The sequence below is a fragment of the Caretta caretta genome, chromosome 10, assembly GCF_965140235.1.
Source record: "Caretta caretta isolate rCarCar2 chromosome 10, rCarCar1.hap1, whole genome shotgun sequence".
Lineage (NCBI taxonomy): Eukaryota > Metazoa > Chordata > Testudines > Cheloniidae > Caretta > Caretta caretta.
The window spans coordinates 44,611,958-44,631,778 of NC_134215.1; the positions used below are offsets into that span (position 1 = coordinate 44,611,958).

The 19,821-nt window shown below is 46.6% G+C and overlaps 1 protein-coding gene across 3 annotated transcripts in view; it reads left to right on the top strand.

The window, feature by feature from the left end:
• Positions 1-541: 541 nt before the first annotated feature.
• Positions 542-19,821, top strand: part of CPEB1 (cytoplasmic polyadenylation element binding protein 1) — a 77,329-nt gene continuing 58,049 nt past the window's right edge. Inside the window, exons 1-2 of one of the 3 annotated variants that reach the window (XM_048867437.2) lie at positions 542-798; positions 16,260-16,437. In XM_048867437.2, coding sequence (XP_048723394.1) covers positions 16,362-16,437 — 76 coding nt within the window. In that variant the 5' untranslated portion in view covers positions 542-798; positions 16,260-16,361. The remainder of the gene's footprint in view (positions 799-16,259; positions 16,438-19,821) is intronic. The other 2 variants (XM_048867438.2, XM_075132933.1) reach the window with 2 other exon arrangements.

Below are 19,821 nucleotides of genomic sequence, written 5' to 3' on the forward strand. Positions count from 1 at the left end.
GCGCTGCGGCCCGCGGGGGGGGGGGGGGTCCAGGGTACCCGTGGCGCAGCCAGACCCGCTGGGCTGGGCTCTGACCGCGCCAGTTTGGCCGCTGTCGCTCCGCGCAAGTTTCTGAGCTTTTGGCCGTCCGCGGCCGGCCTGGAGCAAGGGGCGTGGGGTGCAGTGGCCAGCAGGTGCCGGCGTCAGCGGCTCGCCGGGGCGTTCAGACCCGCCCTCTAGCTCCTCCTGCAGCCCGCCCGCGAGCTCTACTGCGGGGGCCGGCGGAGTGCGTGTGGGCTTCCACCCTCGCTGCGCAACGTCCAGCACCCAGGGCTCCCCTCTCCGCGGTGCTGCTGGCTTGGGCTGCGCGACCTCGGCCCCCGGGCACGGGCTGTGGGACCTGGCTGCGTGTCTGGGAGGGGAGCAGCCTGCCGCCCTGCCCGGCTCGCTCCAGCTGTGGAGTTCGCGCAGGTGCCCGGGCGCAAGGGCCGGCGGCTCCGGGGCGGTGAGTGGGTGGGGGCTGCTGGCTCGGGAGTCCTGGCGCCGGCTGGGGACCTGGACGGCGCTAGGTCCCCGCAGCGGTGGGGCGGGGTCCTGGCGGGGCGCTCCGCTCTCGGCCCCTTTAAGGGCCGGTCCCCGCAGCGCCAGGCGGGCCGCCCCCTCACGTGGTTTCACACGTTCGCGGAGGAGCCCGGAGCAGCAGCCTCGGCGGAGCCGCCTACCGGCCCGGCAGCCCCGCGCAGCGCCCCGGCGCGGACACGCCCGGCCCGGCCAGGGCAGCGGCACCTGTTGACAGCGGCAAGAGGGCGACCACGCCAGGTGAGGGCCGGCCGCGGGGCGACCCCCGCCGGAGGATGCTTGGTCATCGCTGTTCCCACAGGGCGCCCCGGCCTGGGGATGGGGCCCCGGCGCTGCCGAGAGGAGGGCTGGGGGTCCCTGCCTTGGGGAAGGCTCCAGCCGCCCCTGCGGATCTGCCCGCGGCGGGTGAGGGGCTCGCACTGCCGGCGGGGCGGAGAGGGACCCGCCTGCGGGGCAGGGTGAGCCGGGTGTGAGTGCGGGCTGCCGGCGGGGCTCTCGCTGTGGCTCCCCCACCCGCGGCTGGGAAGGGCTGGGCCGGCAGCGCTGGCTGCGGGTCATTCACCCCTGCCGGGCGCCGCTCGGCCTGGCGCAGAGGCCCTGGGCTCGCACTGTCTCCAGCTTCTCCGGTGAGAGCAGCTGTCAGCGTGGGGCGGGGGAGGCCGGTCCAGCGTGAACAGCGGTTCTGTGCTGCCGCACCTGCTGCTGCTCGGGGTAGGGGAAGGAGTCGGGGGAGTGACCACCGTGCTCTTAGACTGCCTGGAAAGGTGGTTGGAAAATCAAAGTTTGAATTAACTACTTATGGCAAAAAGAAAAGGAGTACTTGTGGCACCTTAGAGACTAACATTTATTTGAGCATAAGCTTTCATGAGCTCACGAAAGCTTATGCTCAAATAAATGTTAGTCTCTAAGGTGCCACAAGTACTCCTTTTCTTTTTGCGAATAGACTAACATGGCTGCTACTCTGAAACCTATTTATGGTAAGAAATTGGCATAAGGACTTGGGTTCAGAGCTCTTCTATAGTTTGCTATGATTTCTTCCAGCCTCCCTTCAGGCTTGGGCTGAAGCCCTATTCCTTTCCCTTATGTTCTCCTGTTGTGAGCAAGGAGACTAGCGCTTGGTGCTTCACTGCCTGTTTTTCCTAGTTAATCTTAAGAGACTTGGATTGTAGAGAACCTCTCTACAAAGGTACAGCTCAATCCAAACATTGGGGGCTTGTGAAGAAAACACCTAAATCCCTTAGGAAGAAAGGTCTGCACACCATAAGAAGTTGTCAGATAAAAACACTGGCTAGTTTCAGTCTGTCTGCCATAGTTACTGCTGCCTATTGGGACACATATGGCTAGGATGTCACCAGGGAAATGTGCAAGCAGACCTCTCAGGATTTGCTTTGCTGTAATGATCCCTGGCTAAAAGGTGTGTATCCAGACTGAGAAGTACATGAAGGATATGGGTCCTTGATCCTTCACATTTCATAATGAAAGTTATTCTCTGCTCTTCTGAGTTTAGCGTGTGGGTTAAAGAACCATATCCTTGCCCCTGGAGTTGGGCAAGGACTTGTTTAAACAGGTTTGTTTAAAGTACCTGTGCTTTAAATAAAGACAGTTGTGCAACCTTTTCCCACACTGAGGGGCTGTGGAGCCCCATTTACAGATGGGGGCAAATCTGTCCCCCCACTTTACTATTCAGCAGCCTGAACCCCTACACCAGGGGTTCTCAACTTTTCTTTCTGAGGCCTTCCTGATATGCTGTACAAACTCCATGGCCCACCTGTGCCACAACTGTTTTCCTGCATGTCAGTAGATTAAAAGCCAGAGCTGTTTGGGGGGGAGGGTAGCAAGTAGGGCAATTGCCCAGGGCCCTGAAAAGCAAAGTTGCTTGGGCTTTGGTTTCAGCCCTGAGCGGTGAGGCTCGGGCTTCAACTTTCTACCCTGGGCCTCAGGGAGTCTAGTGCCTGTCCTTCTCTTTGGTTTATCTTCTGAAACCTACTCACAGCCCCCCAGGGGGGCCCTGGGCCCCTGGTTGAGAATTACTGCTCTACACAGTCTGAGTGAGTGGCATTGCAACCTGTGCATGGGGTCAGGTATCACTCAGGTTTGTTCTGTCCAAAAAGTGGTTGGGCCATGACCATGTTGCCCCTCAACTAGGGTAACCAGATAGCAACTGTGGGGGAAAAAATGGGGTGGGGGTAATAGGTCCCTATATAAGAAAGTCCCAAAAAAAAGCATGGCCTCTTTAAAAATAGGACATCTGGTCACCCTGCCCTCAACTCCATTGCCTGTACCCACCAGCTGTTGAATGTTGGGGGAGATGGAAGGTGATTTTTCCAAATTCTTGTCTGAGTGAGTTTGTGCATATGAGCCAAATGCAGCTGTGTGCTCTGAATTCTGCTTGGCTGCTTAACTGGGAGTGGGGTAAGGGAGAGAATAAGGGCATGGCTACACTGGAAACTTAAGTGCTGCTAGTGTGGTCTTGTGCCGGGAGAGAGGTCTCCCAGCGCTCCTGGTAATCCACCTCCATGAGGGGATTAGCTCTGGCCCTGGGAGCACAACTTCCAGTGCTCGGAGCCTGTCTACACTAGTGCTTTAAAGTGCTCAGACTTGTTGTGCTTGGGGGTGGGGGGGTTGATTTTTCACACCCCTGAGCCAACAAGTTAGAGCACTATAAAATCTAAGTGTAGACAAGCCCTAAGTGGTACAGAAATGCTCCTTTCTTGTGGTCTCAGTTAGGTGTTGCTCACAGTAAATTGTGCAAATCTGATCCCCACAAATACTTAGGAGGCATGACATAGCTAACAATGTTGAGATTTAAGTTCTCATTTAGCATGTGGGTTAACACCTCACTGTGATGAATGGGGCTGTTCAGACCTCTCAGAGCTATTGTTCCAGGCTGCCTGAATTCTGTAAATGTCTCTACATCTGTTGTACTCGATCACTTTTTGATGCTTTGTTCACAACCAAAACATCTAGATATGCTTAACAAAAGCTGGAGAACAGGATAGCTTCAGAGATGTACCAGTGCACTGTACTGTCACGTACTGCTCCTTACTTGTAGGAGCTACTAAACTTTGCTGAATGATGCTCCACATGAGCCACAGTTGGCAGTGATCCCCCAACACTAGGACGTATGCCACAGTAACTTGTCAAGCCACTTTTCAGCTACCTGGTGACTGCCTGCCTAGCTGAGTGGCTCTGGTGATGCAATATAGTGCTCTAATTATAGCACAGCTTATTTGTCTTAGATAAAGTGGGTAAGTTAAAGCATTAAATGATATTGGGGAATTATGTCCAAAGTGGCTGTAATGCCATCATGTAGTGTTTAACAATAGCCATGGGTATTTATCTTCTCTCACCAAAAGAACACTATATTGAATTAGTTAGTCCAGGGTCAGACTCTATCTAATGGGGTTTTGGCTGAGAGGGGTGGGGTTAGATGCTTGCTGCAGCACCTGGAGAGATTCCCAGACTAAGGCCTGGTCTTGTATTTTAAAAATTGTTGTAGCATGGCCTTCAGAGGTGTGAATGGCACTGGAGCTATGCCAATGTAACACCTAGTGTAGACACAGCTAGGTCAATAGAAGAATTATTCTGAAGACCTAGCTACTGCTGCAGGATTACCAACAAGCCTGGTCAGTTAAGCTGACCTAACCCTGGCATAGACCGCTCTAGGTCAACAAGAGGACTTCTGTTGACCTAGCTACCACCTCTTGGGGAGGTGGATTACCTGTCCTATGTCAATAGGATCAACCCTGTCTAGATGGGGTTTACACTGGCATAGTTGTAGTGCTTCAAGCGTAAACAAGCCCACAGTAATGAAAGAGCAATGGAAGGTGTTGTAGGAAGTGTCAGCTGTATGGTGCACTGTGCTGTAGCTGTCCTACTGCAGTGTCTGTAGTGTAATCAGGGCCAAAAGGCATAGTGGGGCTCCATAAGCCCCAACTTCACTTGGGTCCAATGGGCAGCAGCTCTTAGAATGGCCTCCTTTTTACTGCCACAGCTGAGGGCTAGGCTACTCTCCCAAATAGGCCAATATAGTGCTGGTGCTCAGGGGTGTGAAACTCACCCTGAAATGTAGTTAAGGTGACCTGGTGTAGACGCTGCTGGGCTGATCAGGGTCTTCCATAGACCTAGCTGCTGTATTTCAGGTAACTTTACTGCAGTAGTAAGCATCTAGGCTGTTGTGGAGCCAATAGTTCTGAACCAGGGGTATGCAGAGGCCTTCCAGGGGATACATCAACTCATATTTGCATGGTTTTATAACTGGCTACATGAAAAGCACTAGCAAAGTCAGTATAAACTAAAATTTCATACAGCCAATGACTTGTTTATACTGCTCTAGATACTATACACTGAAATTGGTACCATTGGAATTTTTGTTTCCTTTTCCTAATCTGTTCTGCTCCCCATCACTAGTTACTTTACTAATTCAGTTTTCCTGCATTTGTTTCTTAAGCGATGTTGTAACTCCTTGCATTTCCTTTCAGAAGGACCTGTAGTCTAAGGTTCTTATTAGGTATCTTAGATGTATGTATCAAGAGAATCCTGGGTCTCAAAATCCTGAGACATGTTAAATACAGAGTATTGTAAATTTCCACCAAACAAAAACATTCAGATCTGTTGTGCCCAACTAGCTGTGAGGCTGGGTTGAGTCTGGTGTCAGGCTGGCCTACAGAGGTGGTCTTCCAGAGCTGCTGTGGATAGGCACTCTAATCTCAGTAAATCAGTAATGGCCAGAATGGTTCAGCATCTTGCTAGCAGGAACTGTTCAACATGGCTTCCTGGCTAGTATAGACAAGATTAAACTATGCAATACAGTATATCCTCACTCTGATATAATACTCTTCTGCGCTGCCTCTGCTGGCCTGGGAAATGGTATTGAGCACTGTTAGAGCTATTTAAGACTGATCTCAAATGAGAGAGCAAATTCAGCTTAGTTATGGTTTGGGCTTGGGCATGAATGTAGGAGTCCAAACCCCCTCCACCCACAACAAAGCCCCTACTAATGTCAATGGGAAGGGTTCATAAGGATCAAAGGTGGAGTCTGGCCTTTGTTACTATTTAATATTCTACTGTCCCATTTAATTGGGGGGACAGTCACTCCTACCATCCTGCTCTTCAGCAACTGTTTCTGCCCTATATCTCTTGCTTCTCCATCTTCCTGTGTGCTTGCTTCCCCTGTTCTGTATTGCCTTTCTTGCAGCAATTCCTGGGCTTCTGCCTCACCCCTCTCCATTCAGTCTGTTAAAATGCAGTGCAGTAGCTAATCTTGATAGTGCTGTGTCATGCTATTACACCCCAGTCTGTCTCACAGGGCACCCAGAGAAATCAGCTGGGCAGGCTCTGTCCCATGCATGCTGACACCCCAGCTTAAAGATAGTTAAGGCAAATGGTCTTGCTTGGGTCCTGTCTACGCTACAGAATCTCACACATACGGAGGTGGTGGTGGTCTAAATTGTGGCACAGTAGTTGGCACCATTATACTGCAAAATGGGGCTAAAGCATGCCTTACCCATGTTTCCACAGTATGAAGGTTTTGGACTTCATGTTATTTGGGAACACTAGAATCATCATTTGTTCCAGTTGGCTGGAACAATCCCTGGGCTTGTGATTTGTAAGGATTTCCTGTGTTCTAACCAGGTCCCTGACAGTTGACTTTGTCTGAAGCTGTAGGACAGCATGCACAGCATATGCTGTACAACAAATTCTTGCACAACCCTCTGGGCCACCTAATTGGTCATCTAATTGGTCATCACAAACTAGTATGATATCCTGAGGTAGGCCCAGATGGTGAGGGTGAAAGGGGAAATGTTAGCCAGATGGACGAGGGTAGGTTGCCCTGTCCTGTCCCCAGTGAAGAAAGAGGTAGTGAGGAAATGGGGAAACAGGAAGACTATGTGCAGGTCTGCACTTAAAATGCTGCCTGGGCACAGCTGTACTAAAGTGAAGACAGTTCTATGCTGGAGTGAATCCATCTCCTGCAGAGGTGATAGGAGGTGCTCTCCTGTCAGCATAGCACTGCTACCCCAGGGGTTAGGTCAGTAGAACTACATGGCTGAGATGTGGATTTTTCACCTTCCCCTCCCACAAGCCTGTAGTTATACAGGTATAGGTCTGTAGTGTAGACCTGGCCTATGATGCACAGTGCTTAGGTGACTACTTAGGCATGTTAAACGTGGATAGCTGTGTAAACGTCATGATTCCTGAGTGCAGGGGAGAGGGAGAACTGGGTCAGACTGCTGCTTACTGACTGTAACTAGGTTAACAGAGCTAGTATTAATTGCTTTTTGCAGGGCCAGTTGCTTTATTGTGCACTCTGCTCCCTGCATTTGGCAAGAATTAACTTGTTTGAAACCAGAGCAGCTGAAGCCAGCATGGCTCTTGCTTCTGTCTGTGCACTAGTGTGACAATATTGATGCTGTCAGGAATGTGCTGTGCACATCATTCCACAATTTGTATAGTTGTGGTGTTTGCTTGTGAACACTAATGAGCCTGGGTTGCTAGGAGAGGCATTACCCAGTGTAGTTTGTGTTAACACCAAAATGGCAGCAGCTGGTTTTGGAGAGGTGGAACAGTATGCAAAGCTGGCATCCATAAAATCTTCACTAAAATCTTGAGGTTCAGGTCTGCTCTCACATCTGAGCAGGTATGTGGTTCTTGTTAATCTGTTTGTATTCCCTTAAATGGGTCTCAACACCAACACTCAGTTTCCAGTGAGAATTAATGGGAACTTCAATGCTACAGTGCTGGAACCTGCAGGATGCACTGTTTCCAGGAATGTAGTGCTCTTGACCTTACTGTGATAGTATGTGAGTCTCCATTTAAACACCTTATATTTGGTGGTAGGAATTTAAGGAGGCCTAAATAAAGTTCTTATTAGAGAGTGGCTTTTGTGTGTCTCTTCTATCACTGGGCAGTGTCTGCATGGAAACAGCATAGCAACAGAAGACAGGCCCCAAGCATTCTTCTCAGGTAGTCAGGGCTCAAGTTGTGTTCCAGACTTTCCACACAGCCCGTACCCCGGGGGAAGTGAAGTGTTTTACTCTAACAAGGCAGCTGGCAGTCAGATTGGAAACACTTTCTTTCATAACCTCATTGGGGGTTTGGTTGAACTTGAATTGGTTCTCTGGAAAAACATGGCAGCATTAAGGGCTGGATAGCTTTACCCTGTCACACCTTCAAAACTGTAAACTGCTCTTTTACCTACCAATTGTGAACTGAATGACAAGGCTAGAAAAACTGTTTGATGGAGGACAGTCTTTCTGCATGAACACTAGTGTCTAGGTCTCTTATCTAGCTGACACTGAGGGCAGGTCTACACTACTGCAGGGATTGATGCTCTGAGATTGATCCACTGGCAGTCAATTTAGCAGGTCTAGTAAAGACCCACCAAATCGACTGCAGATCACTCTCTAGTCGATCCCTGTGATCATCTTTTGATGAGAAGAGTAAGGTAAGTCAATGGGAGATTTTCTCCTGTAGACCCCATGGTAACTCGACCTAAGGTACGTTGACTCCAGCTACATTATTCATGTAGCTGGAGTTGTGTAGTGTAGGTTGACTTACTACAGTAGTGTAGACATACCCTGAGGTAAGAAGGGTTCTCTGAACAACTAAGGGCTAGTCTACACTGGCAATGTTAAAGTGCTGCCATGGCTTGTGTAGTTGCAGCAGAGCACTGGGAGAGAGCTCTCCCAATGCTCTGAAGAGAAAAAACCCACTTCTACAAGGGGCGTAGCTACCAGTGCTGGTGCACTGTCTACACTGGGGCTTTACAGCACTGAAACTTGCTGCACCTGGGGGTGTCTGCTCCCTGGCCCTCTACATTTGAAACCAGTATGGTTCCAGTAGAGCTGTGCAGAGGACTTTGAGATCGAGGTTTTGTGATGGTCTAATTAGGACCAAACCCCAAAATTTTGAAATTCTTAAGGAGAAAATTCTGGAAACATCACTTTGGGTTGATCAAAATGTGGTGTTTCAATGTTTGGCAAAATCAAAACTGCATATCTTGGATTCTACTTTTATTAATGCAATACAAAATTCAAAACAAGTGGCTTCAAAACAAAGTCAAAATACTTCGCTCTAAAAAATAGCAAATGGGATGTTTTGACATCAGAACTTTCCATTTTTTTCAAAGCAAAACTTTGGCAAAAGCAACACAATTGCGTGAAGTGTTTCATCTCAAAAACAATGTTCTCTGACAATGGTTCTGAGATTGTCTGGAAACAGCTGGTCAGAACAAAGCATTTTCTAAGGGCCTGTCTTGACTAGATTGCAAGATTTCCCTCACCAGTTCTTCTCCACTGGCATTTGGAGCATTGAGACTCCAGGTATTTTATGTGGAGTTAGACAGCTTAGGGCTTGTCTACACAAACTTATTTTGCTGTAACTGTCAGTGTAGTCAGGGCTGGATTTAGGGGCAGGTAACAGACAACTGACTGAAGTGCAGGGCTTGAGGGGTACTGGGCTTGGGGTGCTGTTTTTTGTTAGTGATAAGCTTAGAGGAAACAATTTTTAGTTGCTTATATATGGCCCAAATAAATCAGATGCACAGATCCTAGCATGGAAATTTATTGTCTTATGATAGGGATAAACCATGCATTCAAATTGTATATTGAACTTATGAAATGGGCTACCAATTTAATTAAAAATAATATATGCAAAAGTTTAACAAAAGGTAGGGAGGGGCAGGGGCCAAAAATACTCCTCACCTGGGGCACCATTTGGTCTAGGGCCATTGGAGTGTAGTTAAAGCAGCAAAAACCCTGGTGTGCATGCAGTTACACAGTATAAGTGTATATGATATAGCTTACTCCTGTTTAGAAAGGGAAATGAGCTGTACCAGTGTAAGGCACCTGCATTCACACCAAGGCTTGCTTTTTTAAAAAAAATCACACCTTACCTATCTAGTTATACTGGCATAGCTCTTGCAGTGTAGGCCAGGCCTTGGCATTTCAAGCCCCATTTCAGAATCCAGCTTGTCTGTACTAGGATTCTTGACATCACAGCCAGTGATGGAACGGAACCCAGGTTAGCACCAGTGGGAAGCTACTACAAAATGTTCCTTGTGTGGAAAAGGCTTAAGTTAGCTTGGTAAGCAGAAACAAACTTCACTATTCTAGACCAGGTAAGGACCTAATCTAGAACCTGGTTTTGCCTAAACTACCCTGGATGACCACCCATGTTTGACTTCCTTACACTGGTCAAATCCCCCATGAAAACTTCATGTTACATTCTAAAAAAAGTTTTTCCAGCAAGCTTAGATGGAACTGGCTCAGGCTCCAGGGCTGAGAGCTTTGGTTAAGGGAAGTTGGGGGGGAGGGATAGCTCAGTGGTTTGAGCTTTGGCCTGCTAAACCCAGGGTTGTGAGTTCAATCCTTGAGGGGGCCATTTAGGGATATGGGGCAAAAATTGGGGATTGGTCCTGTTTTGAGCAGGGGGTTGGACTAGATGACCTCCTGAGGTCCCTTCCAACCCTGATATTCTATGATTCTAAGTCCAGCATGAGCAGCATTATAGCAAAGTACCCCCATACATCAGCATACTTCAGCCCCAAGTGAGACCCCACTCAGCGCAAGGAGAGCTCAGTCTCACTGGGCCTCTTGAAATGTGGTCTCAGCTGAAAAAGCCAGTTAAAATCCAATTGGAACTCATAAGAGACCAGAAGTGTCCACTTCACTTCTGAAGCCTCACAGCTGGCAGATGGTAACTCCCTTTGGTCACTAACTCATGCTGGGCCTCACCTCTGGCTCATTGGTTCATGTCCTCAGACTAATCTTCTGAGTCGTCGCTTCCATTGTCTATCATGAAGCCCTGCTACTCATCTCTGGGTTCAGTGAAAACCCTTCCTCTCACCATCCCTCAAGACTGAGCCAGTGATCCAGCTTCCCTCCTGCTATGTCACTCTAGCCTATCATGTTTCCTCTTTCAGTAGTAGCTGTGTGTAGGCACTTCAGGGAGCTTCATATGTCTAAATACATATGCTCTTGGCTATGAGTGAGGCTGCTCATGCTTCTGGTAAACTAAACACATCCTTGCACTGGCTTGTTTAACCCTATCTGGTCACCCTTTTATGTAGTAATTTTGGTTCTGCACAATCAGTTGGAGACAACCCAGTACAGAAAGACCCCTCTCTGCAAAGACTAATGCTTCAACAGTTCTCCATGCTGTCACTTCATCCTGCATCAGCACAGATGCTGCTTGTTGGAGCTGGTTCTCCAGACCTTCTGCACTGATGCTTTAGTTGGAGTAGCCCAGTATCACTTGACCAAGGAAGCAGAGATGAAGGTATTGTACCAAAGCTTGTGGCAGCATCCACTGCAGTGATTTGAATCTTACCTCTTTGTTGGCTAGTCTTCACTAACTAGTAAACCACTTGTGCTAGTAATGTGTGGTCTTTATGCTACCAAGATCTAGAAGGCTATATCTAATTTGCATGCGACTTTACATCACATTTCTGGAGTACCCATCACCATAGTATCAATATATTGAGTGGAAGTCTCTTCTGCCCATGAATCAAGGGCATGCCTCAAATATTTGAGGTGGGAGGAGTCAAGGGAGATGCAATGTGGGCAAGATATGAACAGTCTACCTTTACAGGAAGGCTTGTAGGCTTGTGGGCTGCAGGGCAAGGATTACAGGCACAGCTTCCCTGGAACCAAAGTGTTGATGTCAAGCTCTCACTTGAGATGACCATGTGACTTAAGTAATGTAGGCTTGTGTCTGGGAGATTAAAGCAATATTCATATTATGGATTTGAACAAATAGATCTTCTTGTGACTCTGCATATATCACTCTGGTGTATAGGCCTGGTCTACACTAGAATTTTAATCCGTATAGTTACAGCTCATGGGGTGTGAGAAATCCACACCCTTGAGATGTAGCTTTACTGGTTGAACCGTGGTGTAGACTGTACTAGGTTGATGGAAGAAGTCTTCCATTGGCCCAGCTGCTGCCTCCTGTGGAGGTAGATTACCTACACCAACAGGAGAACCATCTCAGTGTAGGTAGTGTCTAGCTACCTGTGAAGCACTACAGTGGTACAGATGAGCCACTGTAATATTTTAAGTGTAGACAAGACCTTAGTAAAGCTACCTCAAATAGATCATTGTAAATCCATTCTAGCTGAACTTGAATCTTGAAGGTGACATCTAAGGAGGAAGTACCCTTTTTTGCTACTTTTGTACAAAGGCCTAGAAGTTGAGTTGGTTCTGCTTTTTGCTGTTCCGAATTGCCACTCAAATCAGCATGGAAGCTGCTTTACTGAAGGTTGTCTACACTAGCACTACAGCAGCAGTGCTGTAGTGCATCAGTGAAGAGACTACTTATGCTGATGCCAGGGATTCTCCTGTCTGTGTAGGTACTCCACCTCCCTGGGAGGTGGTATCTAGGTTGATGGGAGAATTCTCCTGTCTAAACCAAGGATTAGGTCAGTTTAACTGCATTGCTTTGGGATATGGATTTTGCACACTCCTGAGGAATGTAGTTATATCAGCTTAATTTCCTGGTGTAGACCAGGCCTGACACTGCAAAGAGCCCTGCAGAATGGCCTTCTGCATGCTTCCTCCCATGGCAGCTTCTGAACTTCCCACATTAGTTAAGCCTGACTAGCATTAACATGGTTCCCTGCTTTCCTACTGTCCTTTCCCAGAGCTCCCTAGTTTCTGTATCACTAGAGATAAAAGTAGGGAGTAGGTTTTATTCTACTCCATAGATTGAGTCAAATTCATGGTCTTTAATTTGGAAGAGAAAGCATGGTCAAGCACCTTTCCTTGAACAGTGGAGCTGTCAGCTGCACTGGCATTAAATAGGTGTTAACACTTAAAACTATCACTAAAATCTGTTCCATCATTTGCCTAGCTTCTACCTGGTGACACAGCAGGATTTGACAAATCCACAAGTTCTCAGGTATCATAGTTATTCAGGGTACAGAATACCTCAATTTCTAATCTAAAAACTAGAAGAAACATTAAGGCTTGAAAGTTTTCAGTTATAACTGCCCTTGGAACTAGGAAGTAAAGAAAACTGAGAAAGTTGTACTGATAAAGCTAAATATGTTTAAACAGGTGCAAAAACACTGGTGCTGGAGCCAGTGGATGGACTGAGGAACATGGGCTATGTACTTGGGTTTAGGATAAAGTTGTAAAGACTTTCTGATTCACACCTGCCAGGTGGATCCTGCCTTCTGAGCCAGTGGTAGCTGTGCGTGTGTGTATATATGAGGAATTGGAAAAGGTTCAGAAGGGCCCTAAAAATTATTAGGGGTATGGAACGGCTTCCATTTGAGGAGAGTAGTAAGACTGGGACTTTTCAGCTTGGGAAAAGAGGCAACTAAGTGGGGATATCAGAGGTCTGTAAAATCATGAGTGGTATAGAGAAAGTAAATAAGGAAGCGTTTACTCCTTCTCATAATACAAGAACAAGGGGCCACCAAATGAAATTAATAGGTAACAGGTTTAAAACAAACACAGTATTTTTTCTTGCAATGAACTGTCAACCTCTGGAACACCTTGCCAGAGGGTGTTGTGAAAGCCAATACTATAACAGGGTTCAAAAGGGAGCTAGATTCATGGAAGATAGGTCCATCAATAGCTATTAGCCAGGATGGGCAGGAATGGTGTCCCTAGTCTCTGTTTGCCAGAAGCTGTGATTGGGTGACAGGGCATGGAACACTTGATAACCTGTCCATTCCCTTTGGGGCCACTGTCAGAGGACAGGATACTGGGCTTGATGGACCTTTGGTCTGGCCCAGTATGGCAGTTACGTTCACTTACAAGAGAACTTTAACAGGGCTTCTAAAAATAAAACCAGCCCAGCAACTGTCTATTCAGTCTTTGCTTGATTTTGTGCTGATAGCAGCATTTCTGGCATACAAGCCTTCCTTCCCATACGAGCGTTGTAGTGAGACTGCAACCGCTGGTTATGAATAAAGGAGATTATGTATGTCAGGTATCAGGGGGTATCAGTGTTAGTCTGTATCCACAAAACCAACAAGGAGTCCAGTGGCACCTTAAAAACAGATTTATTTGGGCATAAGACAAAAGCTTATGCCCAAATAAATCTTAGTCTTTAAGGTGCCACTGGACTCCTTGTTGGTTTTTGTGGATACAGGCCATGTCCAAGATTCCTGAAGAGAAATTTGACTTTTGCATAATTCTAAGTCGGTATGTATTGACCAAGCACATGTTCTGTCTTAAACAGAGCAGAATGCTTTCCTGTTTTCCTTCATTTCATGGGAGCAGATTTAATGGCTGGTAGCTTCAACAGCCTGGCCTGTATCAGCTTTGCTGCAGTTGATGTGTGTTCTGTTCTCGTCCTAGGAATCGAGCATTGTAGCCAGCTTGTTAAAGGCTGCGGAATCCAGGGTTGCACAGTGAAAATGACTCCTTCGCCATTCCAGGGGTCAGGACTGCAGGAATTGTATTTTCCTGCCCCTGTTTTAAACCTTCCCTGCAAGACTCCATCAGTGATAACTTTTGTGTGCCTGTGCATGGGACTTAGACCCCACAGGATCACAGCTCTTGGCTGCATTGGCACTTCAGTTGGATGAGTGGGGCAGGTGTCCCCAACCCAATAGCACAGCACAGTGTGGCATCTTGCTCCTGGGTCAGCAGAGGCTTGAGAACGTAGTGCTAACACTCTGGGATGGTGCCAGGGAGTACATTGCTCTCCCTTCCCTCTTCTAGAGGGTCACCATGAGGCAGGGCTTCTGGGAGGACAGGAAAAGACCAACACTTAGTTATGCTTTTCCTCCCTAAAGTCAGGCTAATGCTCGGCTTACTTTGGCTGTCATTCCAGTTAATAGCTGCTGACTGGAGTGATGGGCAGGGGACTAGCTCACAGTGCTGTCCTGTTGCTCTGCAGTGGCTAAAGAGCATGAGTACCAACCTCAGGACAGACTTAAGAACCAGCATGCAAGCACCAAATTGGCTGTGAGTTCTAGACATACATTTCACCAACCACTTACCAGGCATCAACTCCTCAGGTGCTATCAGCCTTAACATGGAGTCAGACAGTCCTGTTGGGTACCCCGATCTGTCTCACCACCCAGGTGGCTCTATCTTTGCAATGGTCCCTTACACCATGAATCACAGCAAGTCAGTTTACTGCAAGTCCCAAAGGGCCAGTCACTTACCCCAGGTCAGCTGAACCTTAAATCTGCAAACTACGTCAATTGGATGAATTCGCTTGCAAGTCTCCTGTGTGTGAGACCTCTAATGTTCCACTCATCTGTCGATGGGCCTTCCTAGTTGGACAAGGCATAACGCCTTTTGTAGGAGACCAGCATTTCATGCTAGTTAATGCCTCTCTGCTGTCTGATTTACAGTTAGAGGCTTACAATGCAAATGTATGAACATTACCTTACAATACAATGTTATAAATGTAATTAATATATGCAGCATTTCGCAAGCATTCCATAAAGTCTAAACACATTCATATAATTCTAATACCTATTTTAACAGGTGAGCCAGACTGGTTCCAGCTCTGTATTTCAGTATTCAGCTGAGACATGGGGACCTTGGCAGGAGCTAGCACCTGGTCTGCCAGGATCACAAGTGCTCCTTCCCCACTTCCCTCTAAGTGAAATCATTCCTGTAGACTTCATGGTACCTCTCAAAAGCAGGTGGTGTCACCACCTTTTTTTTGCAAGAGGGTGGCTTTCTCACTAACCCCACTGCTCTGATTGCTGAGTTGGGCCATAGTACCTGGAATTGCTGTGTCCAGAGCTCCATACCTAATAGTGAAAATCAAGTGAGGTTCTCCTTCCCCAGCAGCTAGGGGGAGGCCTAGGCAGAGTCTGACTCAATGCAGTATGTTAAATGCTAACCGTGATCAACAGAAATTTGCTGCTAATGTGGGCAAGGATGGTTGTGGTTAATGTTAGTGGGGCATGGCTAGCCTTGGGGGCACCACTACAGACAAGGCATGTGAGCTTTGCTGCACCCCAAAACGTCCCAGGTTTCTTTTCCTGCCCCTCTAGCAAGTAAGTGTCCAGCCACTGTAGGTGCTTCTATACAATCTCTTCAGAAGAAACAAGTGTTTATACAGGTACCATCTAGACTGGTGGGTCAGACTATGACCACTGTGTGTGTGTCGTCCATTATCAAAGCAATGAAGAAAGTGCTACCTACGGGCAACCCCCACCCCAGACTATGCAGTGCAGACAAACTACAGAAGGGCAACTGTGTTCAAGATGGTGTGTTTGGAAATCCTATATTGGCTCAAATGTACCTGTACTCTGGATATGCAAAATTCCAGGACCTTGTCAAACTGGAGCTAGGTGGCCTCTTGCACATCAGTACTGAAAGGGTTCTCAGTAGCTGTTGTGATCTGATCATAGGACTGGAAGACCAGAACTGAGTCCCATATCCCAGTTATGCTGCTGACTTGTGCAGCCCCAGGCAAGACACTGCTTGACTAGGTTGTCTTTTACAGAACAGGGTAAGACTTGAGGAGGGGTGTTCTGATTTCACTGGTCATTCTTTATACTAACAAAAGCTTGCTCACCCATGCTCTTGACCCTCTTCCTTTGACACAAAGGAACTATACTGAGATGTGGCTCTAAGTGTAGAGGCCTAAAGGTAAAAGTAACCAAGTATTGAACTTAAAAACCAAACTGTGGCTGTAAAAATCATACCTTGTTCAAAGTAGGCCAGCAACATCTAATTAGCATGGCTAGGCACTAACACTTTTCACTTTCTGCCTAGAAGGAAGATATTGGGAGGACCACCAAAGACTGCTGGGATAGCCCTGATGCACCTGCTCTCTCTACTTGCAGCAATGCAGATATCTTCCGCAGAATAAATGCCATGCTGGACAACTCTCTGGATTTCAGTGGAGTCTGCACGACACCCATCACAAAAGGAAGACGTGACCTTTTGCCAGGTGAATTGGCTGGTTTGTGCTCTTATGAGCACAGAGCAATGTCAGATGGTTGCAATACAGGGATTCCATAGCTGGAAGTAATATGTAAACCTGTCTTGCTTGGTATTTTTTAATGTCTCTTTGAAGAGTACTAACAAGTGGGGAGCGTAATAAAGATGGTTTGTGAAGGAAACCACTGCAGATCTGTGTGCAGCCATGTGATGCATAAGAGCCTGAGTCTCTTTCAGCAGCTTCTTTCTACCATAGAAATATCAAAAAGGGTCAAGTCTCTTTTCCTGCTGGAGGGCTGGTCAGGGTCTTCATTCTGGTTTACACACAAACTTGCACTGAAACAACTAAACTGTCACCTTTTGCAAATCTGCTTGGTGCAAGACTTATTTTGGATTGTGTCCTACTTTGATGTTTAAACACTTTCTTAGGGCTTATCTTTGTGTACAGCAGAGCAGCCACACCACTGCAACCCTTCAGTGAAGACACTACATTGACACAGCTTCTCCCATTGGTGTAGTTAATCCATCTCCAAGAGGTGGTGGCTGTGTCAATAGGAGAAGCTCACCTGTCAGCATAGTGCGATCTACTTGGGGGTTAAGTCAGTGTAACTACATCATTCAGGGGTGGGGATTTTTCACACCCCTGAGGTGATTTAATTATACCAATATAGGTCTGTAGTGTAGATCTGGCCTTAGGCCTTGTCTTTAGTAAAATTTTGCCAATATAGCTATACTAGGAAAATGCTCCTAGTGAAGACTCGGCTTATGCTTGCAAGCCCCAAAGAAAAGGAGTCCCTCTGTTCATCCAGCCTGCTGCTAGTAAACCTCTCCTGGGTCCTTTCAGCCAGTGGATCCAAGTCTTCTATTTCAGGAGGAGTGGGTATGGTTATGGATGTATCCTACTCCCCAGTCAGTGTGGAGCATAGTTGCCATAGGATGGTGTACGCTAGGAAACTAACTGGGCAGCTTTTGTTTAATAGGCATGTCTGTTACTCAGTCACATTTGAGTTCCAGATTATCCTTGTGGAGAGCCTTCATGACACATACAAGGGCAAACTATGAGACTTTGGCATAAGTTTGCCTTGATTGATATGCTGGTCTTAAAATATCAAACTTCATACGTGACTGAAGAGACTGCCATTCCAAGCACTGTAATTACAATATGTATGCAGTCTTGTTCTCTGTCTTGCACAGTATGTTGTGCTCTTCGCTGGCTTCTCTTTCCAAAGTGGTTCTTGGATTGGCAAAAGCCATAACACTAGCTGAATGAGAGAATAAAAATATTTAAGGGGTCTCTGGTCTCAGCTGGTTTTAGAATCTGTCAAGATCAGATCTCATTCTCTGCAACAGGAGGCTAAAATCCTTGTTCCTTGAAATAAGGGTGCAGCTCACTTAAGTACAGAGGATGAAAACATTGCAGGACTGGTGTAGGGATTAAAAACCCTAATAAATTAAAAACATGACTAATCAGTAGCATCAAGAAGATTTATAGAGTGCAGCTTCCTAAGGTTTCTGCAGGAGGCCATCTTGGATGCAGTGGGGCCAGAACATCAGAGGGCCACAAGACCCAAGCTATCACCACTTAAGTCGGTTTTTATTGATGGTGCAGCCCCTTCACAAGCAGGGGCAGCTTCAGTTACATCTCTCCTTGGCAAAGGGGAAGATGCTTTTGCTGAAGGAGCCCTGCCTTATCTAGTTTATATTAGAACACTTGCTCTCAGTGCACCAGGAGTTTCCATATTTTGGAAAATGTAGAGTCCTGTATCAGTGAGTATACTTGCATGGGGACAGGGCATTAGGTGGGATCAAATCAGTATCTGTTAATGATATTTCCTTAAGCTAGAAAATTTAACTGCATTAATGTTGTACAATTAATCACTAGTCAAGAATGCCAAAACTCATGATGTCCATGTGATTCTAATTCTGCCCCTGTGCAGTTGCAGTAGGATCAAGATCACTTACTGTTTCTTGTAGAATGTAGTCCTAGCTGCCTTGTCCAAACTCTTAAGGACTGAACAAGGCAGGATCCTGCAGGAACTGTTCCTCACTCACTGTGCAGTCCTATAGTGTAGTTGTATAACTAAATGCTGTATCATAATTCACATGAATAAAGGGCAGCATTATGGTTCTGCATGCATTCTCAAGTATGGCATTCCTCACCTGAGCTTAACTGTGCAACTGTAAATTAATGTAGCTTTAATAGTACTACAGTTTTTATCTAACTTACGATCCTGGAAAACAGTTAGGAAAAGGACTTAACCCAGTAGGGGAATCATTCATGCTTTAATTTCTGTTGCCAGTTATCTCCATTGACTTCCTCAGCTCATCCTGGATTTTGTTTGTGCTTCAGTTTTAGTTTAAAATGCCCCTTTCAGCATGTGTAAAAGGATTACACTCAATGTAGAATAAAGATTTGTAGAGGCTTGGACCCTTTTCACTAATACTTAAATAATTGTCTAGTGCAATTGAGGAAGTGCACAAATACATGTAAAGATCCTTCACTTCAAGAGTGGAAAGATGTACAGACACAAGAAAGGAAACAACGCTATAAGCTTGGTGGTCCTGCAGATAAAGCTTTAAGCTTTCAATTGACTGGTGTAGTTTATATGGCTGGAGAGTCATTCAGACTCTCAAGAAGTTGTTTGACATGAAGGAAAAACTAATACCAGTGGGACTGAATGCTCCATACTAAGCCGAACAGTATGTCAGCCTTTTAAAAGGTCACTATTTTCTTTGTGGTTGTCTTAACACTGGTTAAGATTAAACAGCTGAGTCTTATGGGGTTGTCCCTAGTAATGTTTCATAGATTTAATGAATGAATTGCTCCAGAAGTTGCCCAGAGCTCAGCTTCACTAACAATCCAGGTTACTCAGATGTCCAGTACAGCATTATATTGGTTGCTGGCAACACTTGCTCTAGCTGTAGAACCTGTCTGGCAGCCTCTAACACTGCACTTGCAAGTATAACACTCCTGAACGTTTGCCTTTTAGTTTGCAGCCTGTGCTTGGTCTCAAAGGTGACATTTTTGGAAATATAATGGCATTGGGGGACCTGTGTGCTAAGAGACAGTCCCTTCTCCAAAGAGCTTTAAGTCTAAACAGCTGAGATTAAGGATTGGAGCAGAAGTATTTATCCTCACTCTACAGATGGGGAATTGAGGCACTGAGATGAAGTGACTTCTCAAAGGCAGAGCCAGGAATTTAAGCCAGATCTCCTGAATTCCAGTCAGTGTCATACCCACAAGACCATTTCCCTGAGCATAAGGAGAATGCCTTAAGCAACTCTTGTTTTGGGGGGAGAAGAAAGTACACTTCCCACTATCTCAAATTAAACCCCAGTTCTGAGGGTCTGGAATTTGTAATGGGGCATAGTGCTAGTCCTTAAGGCAGAGGAG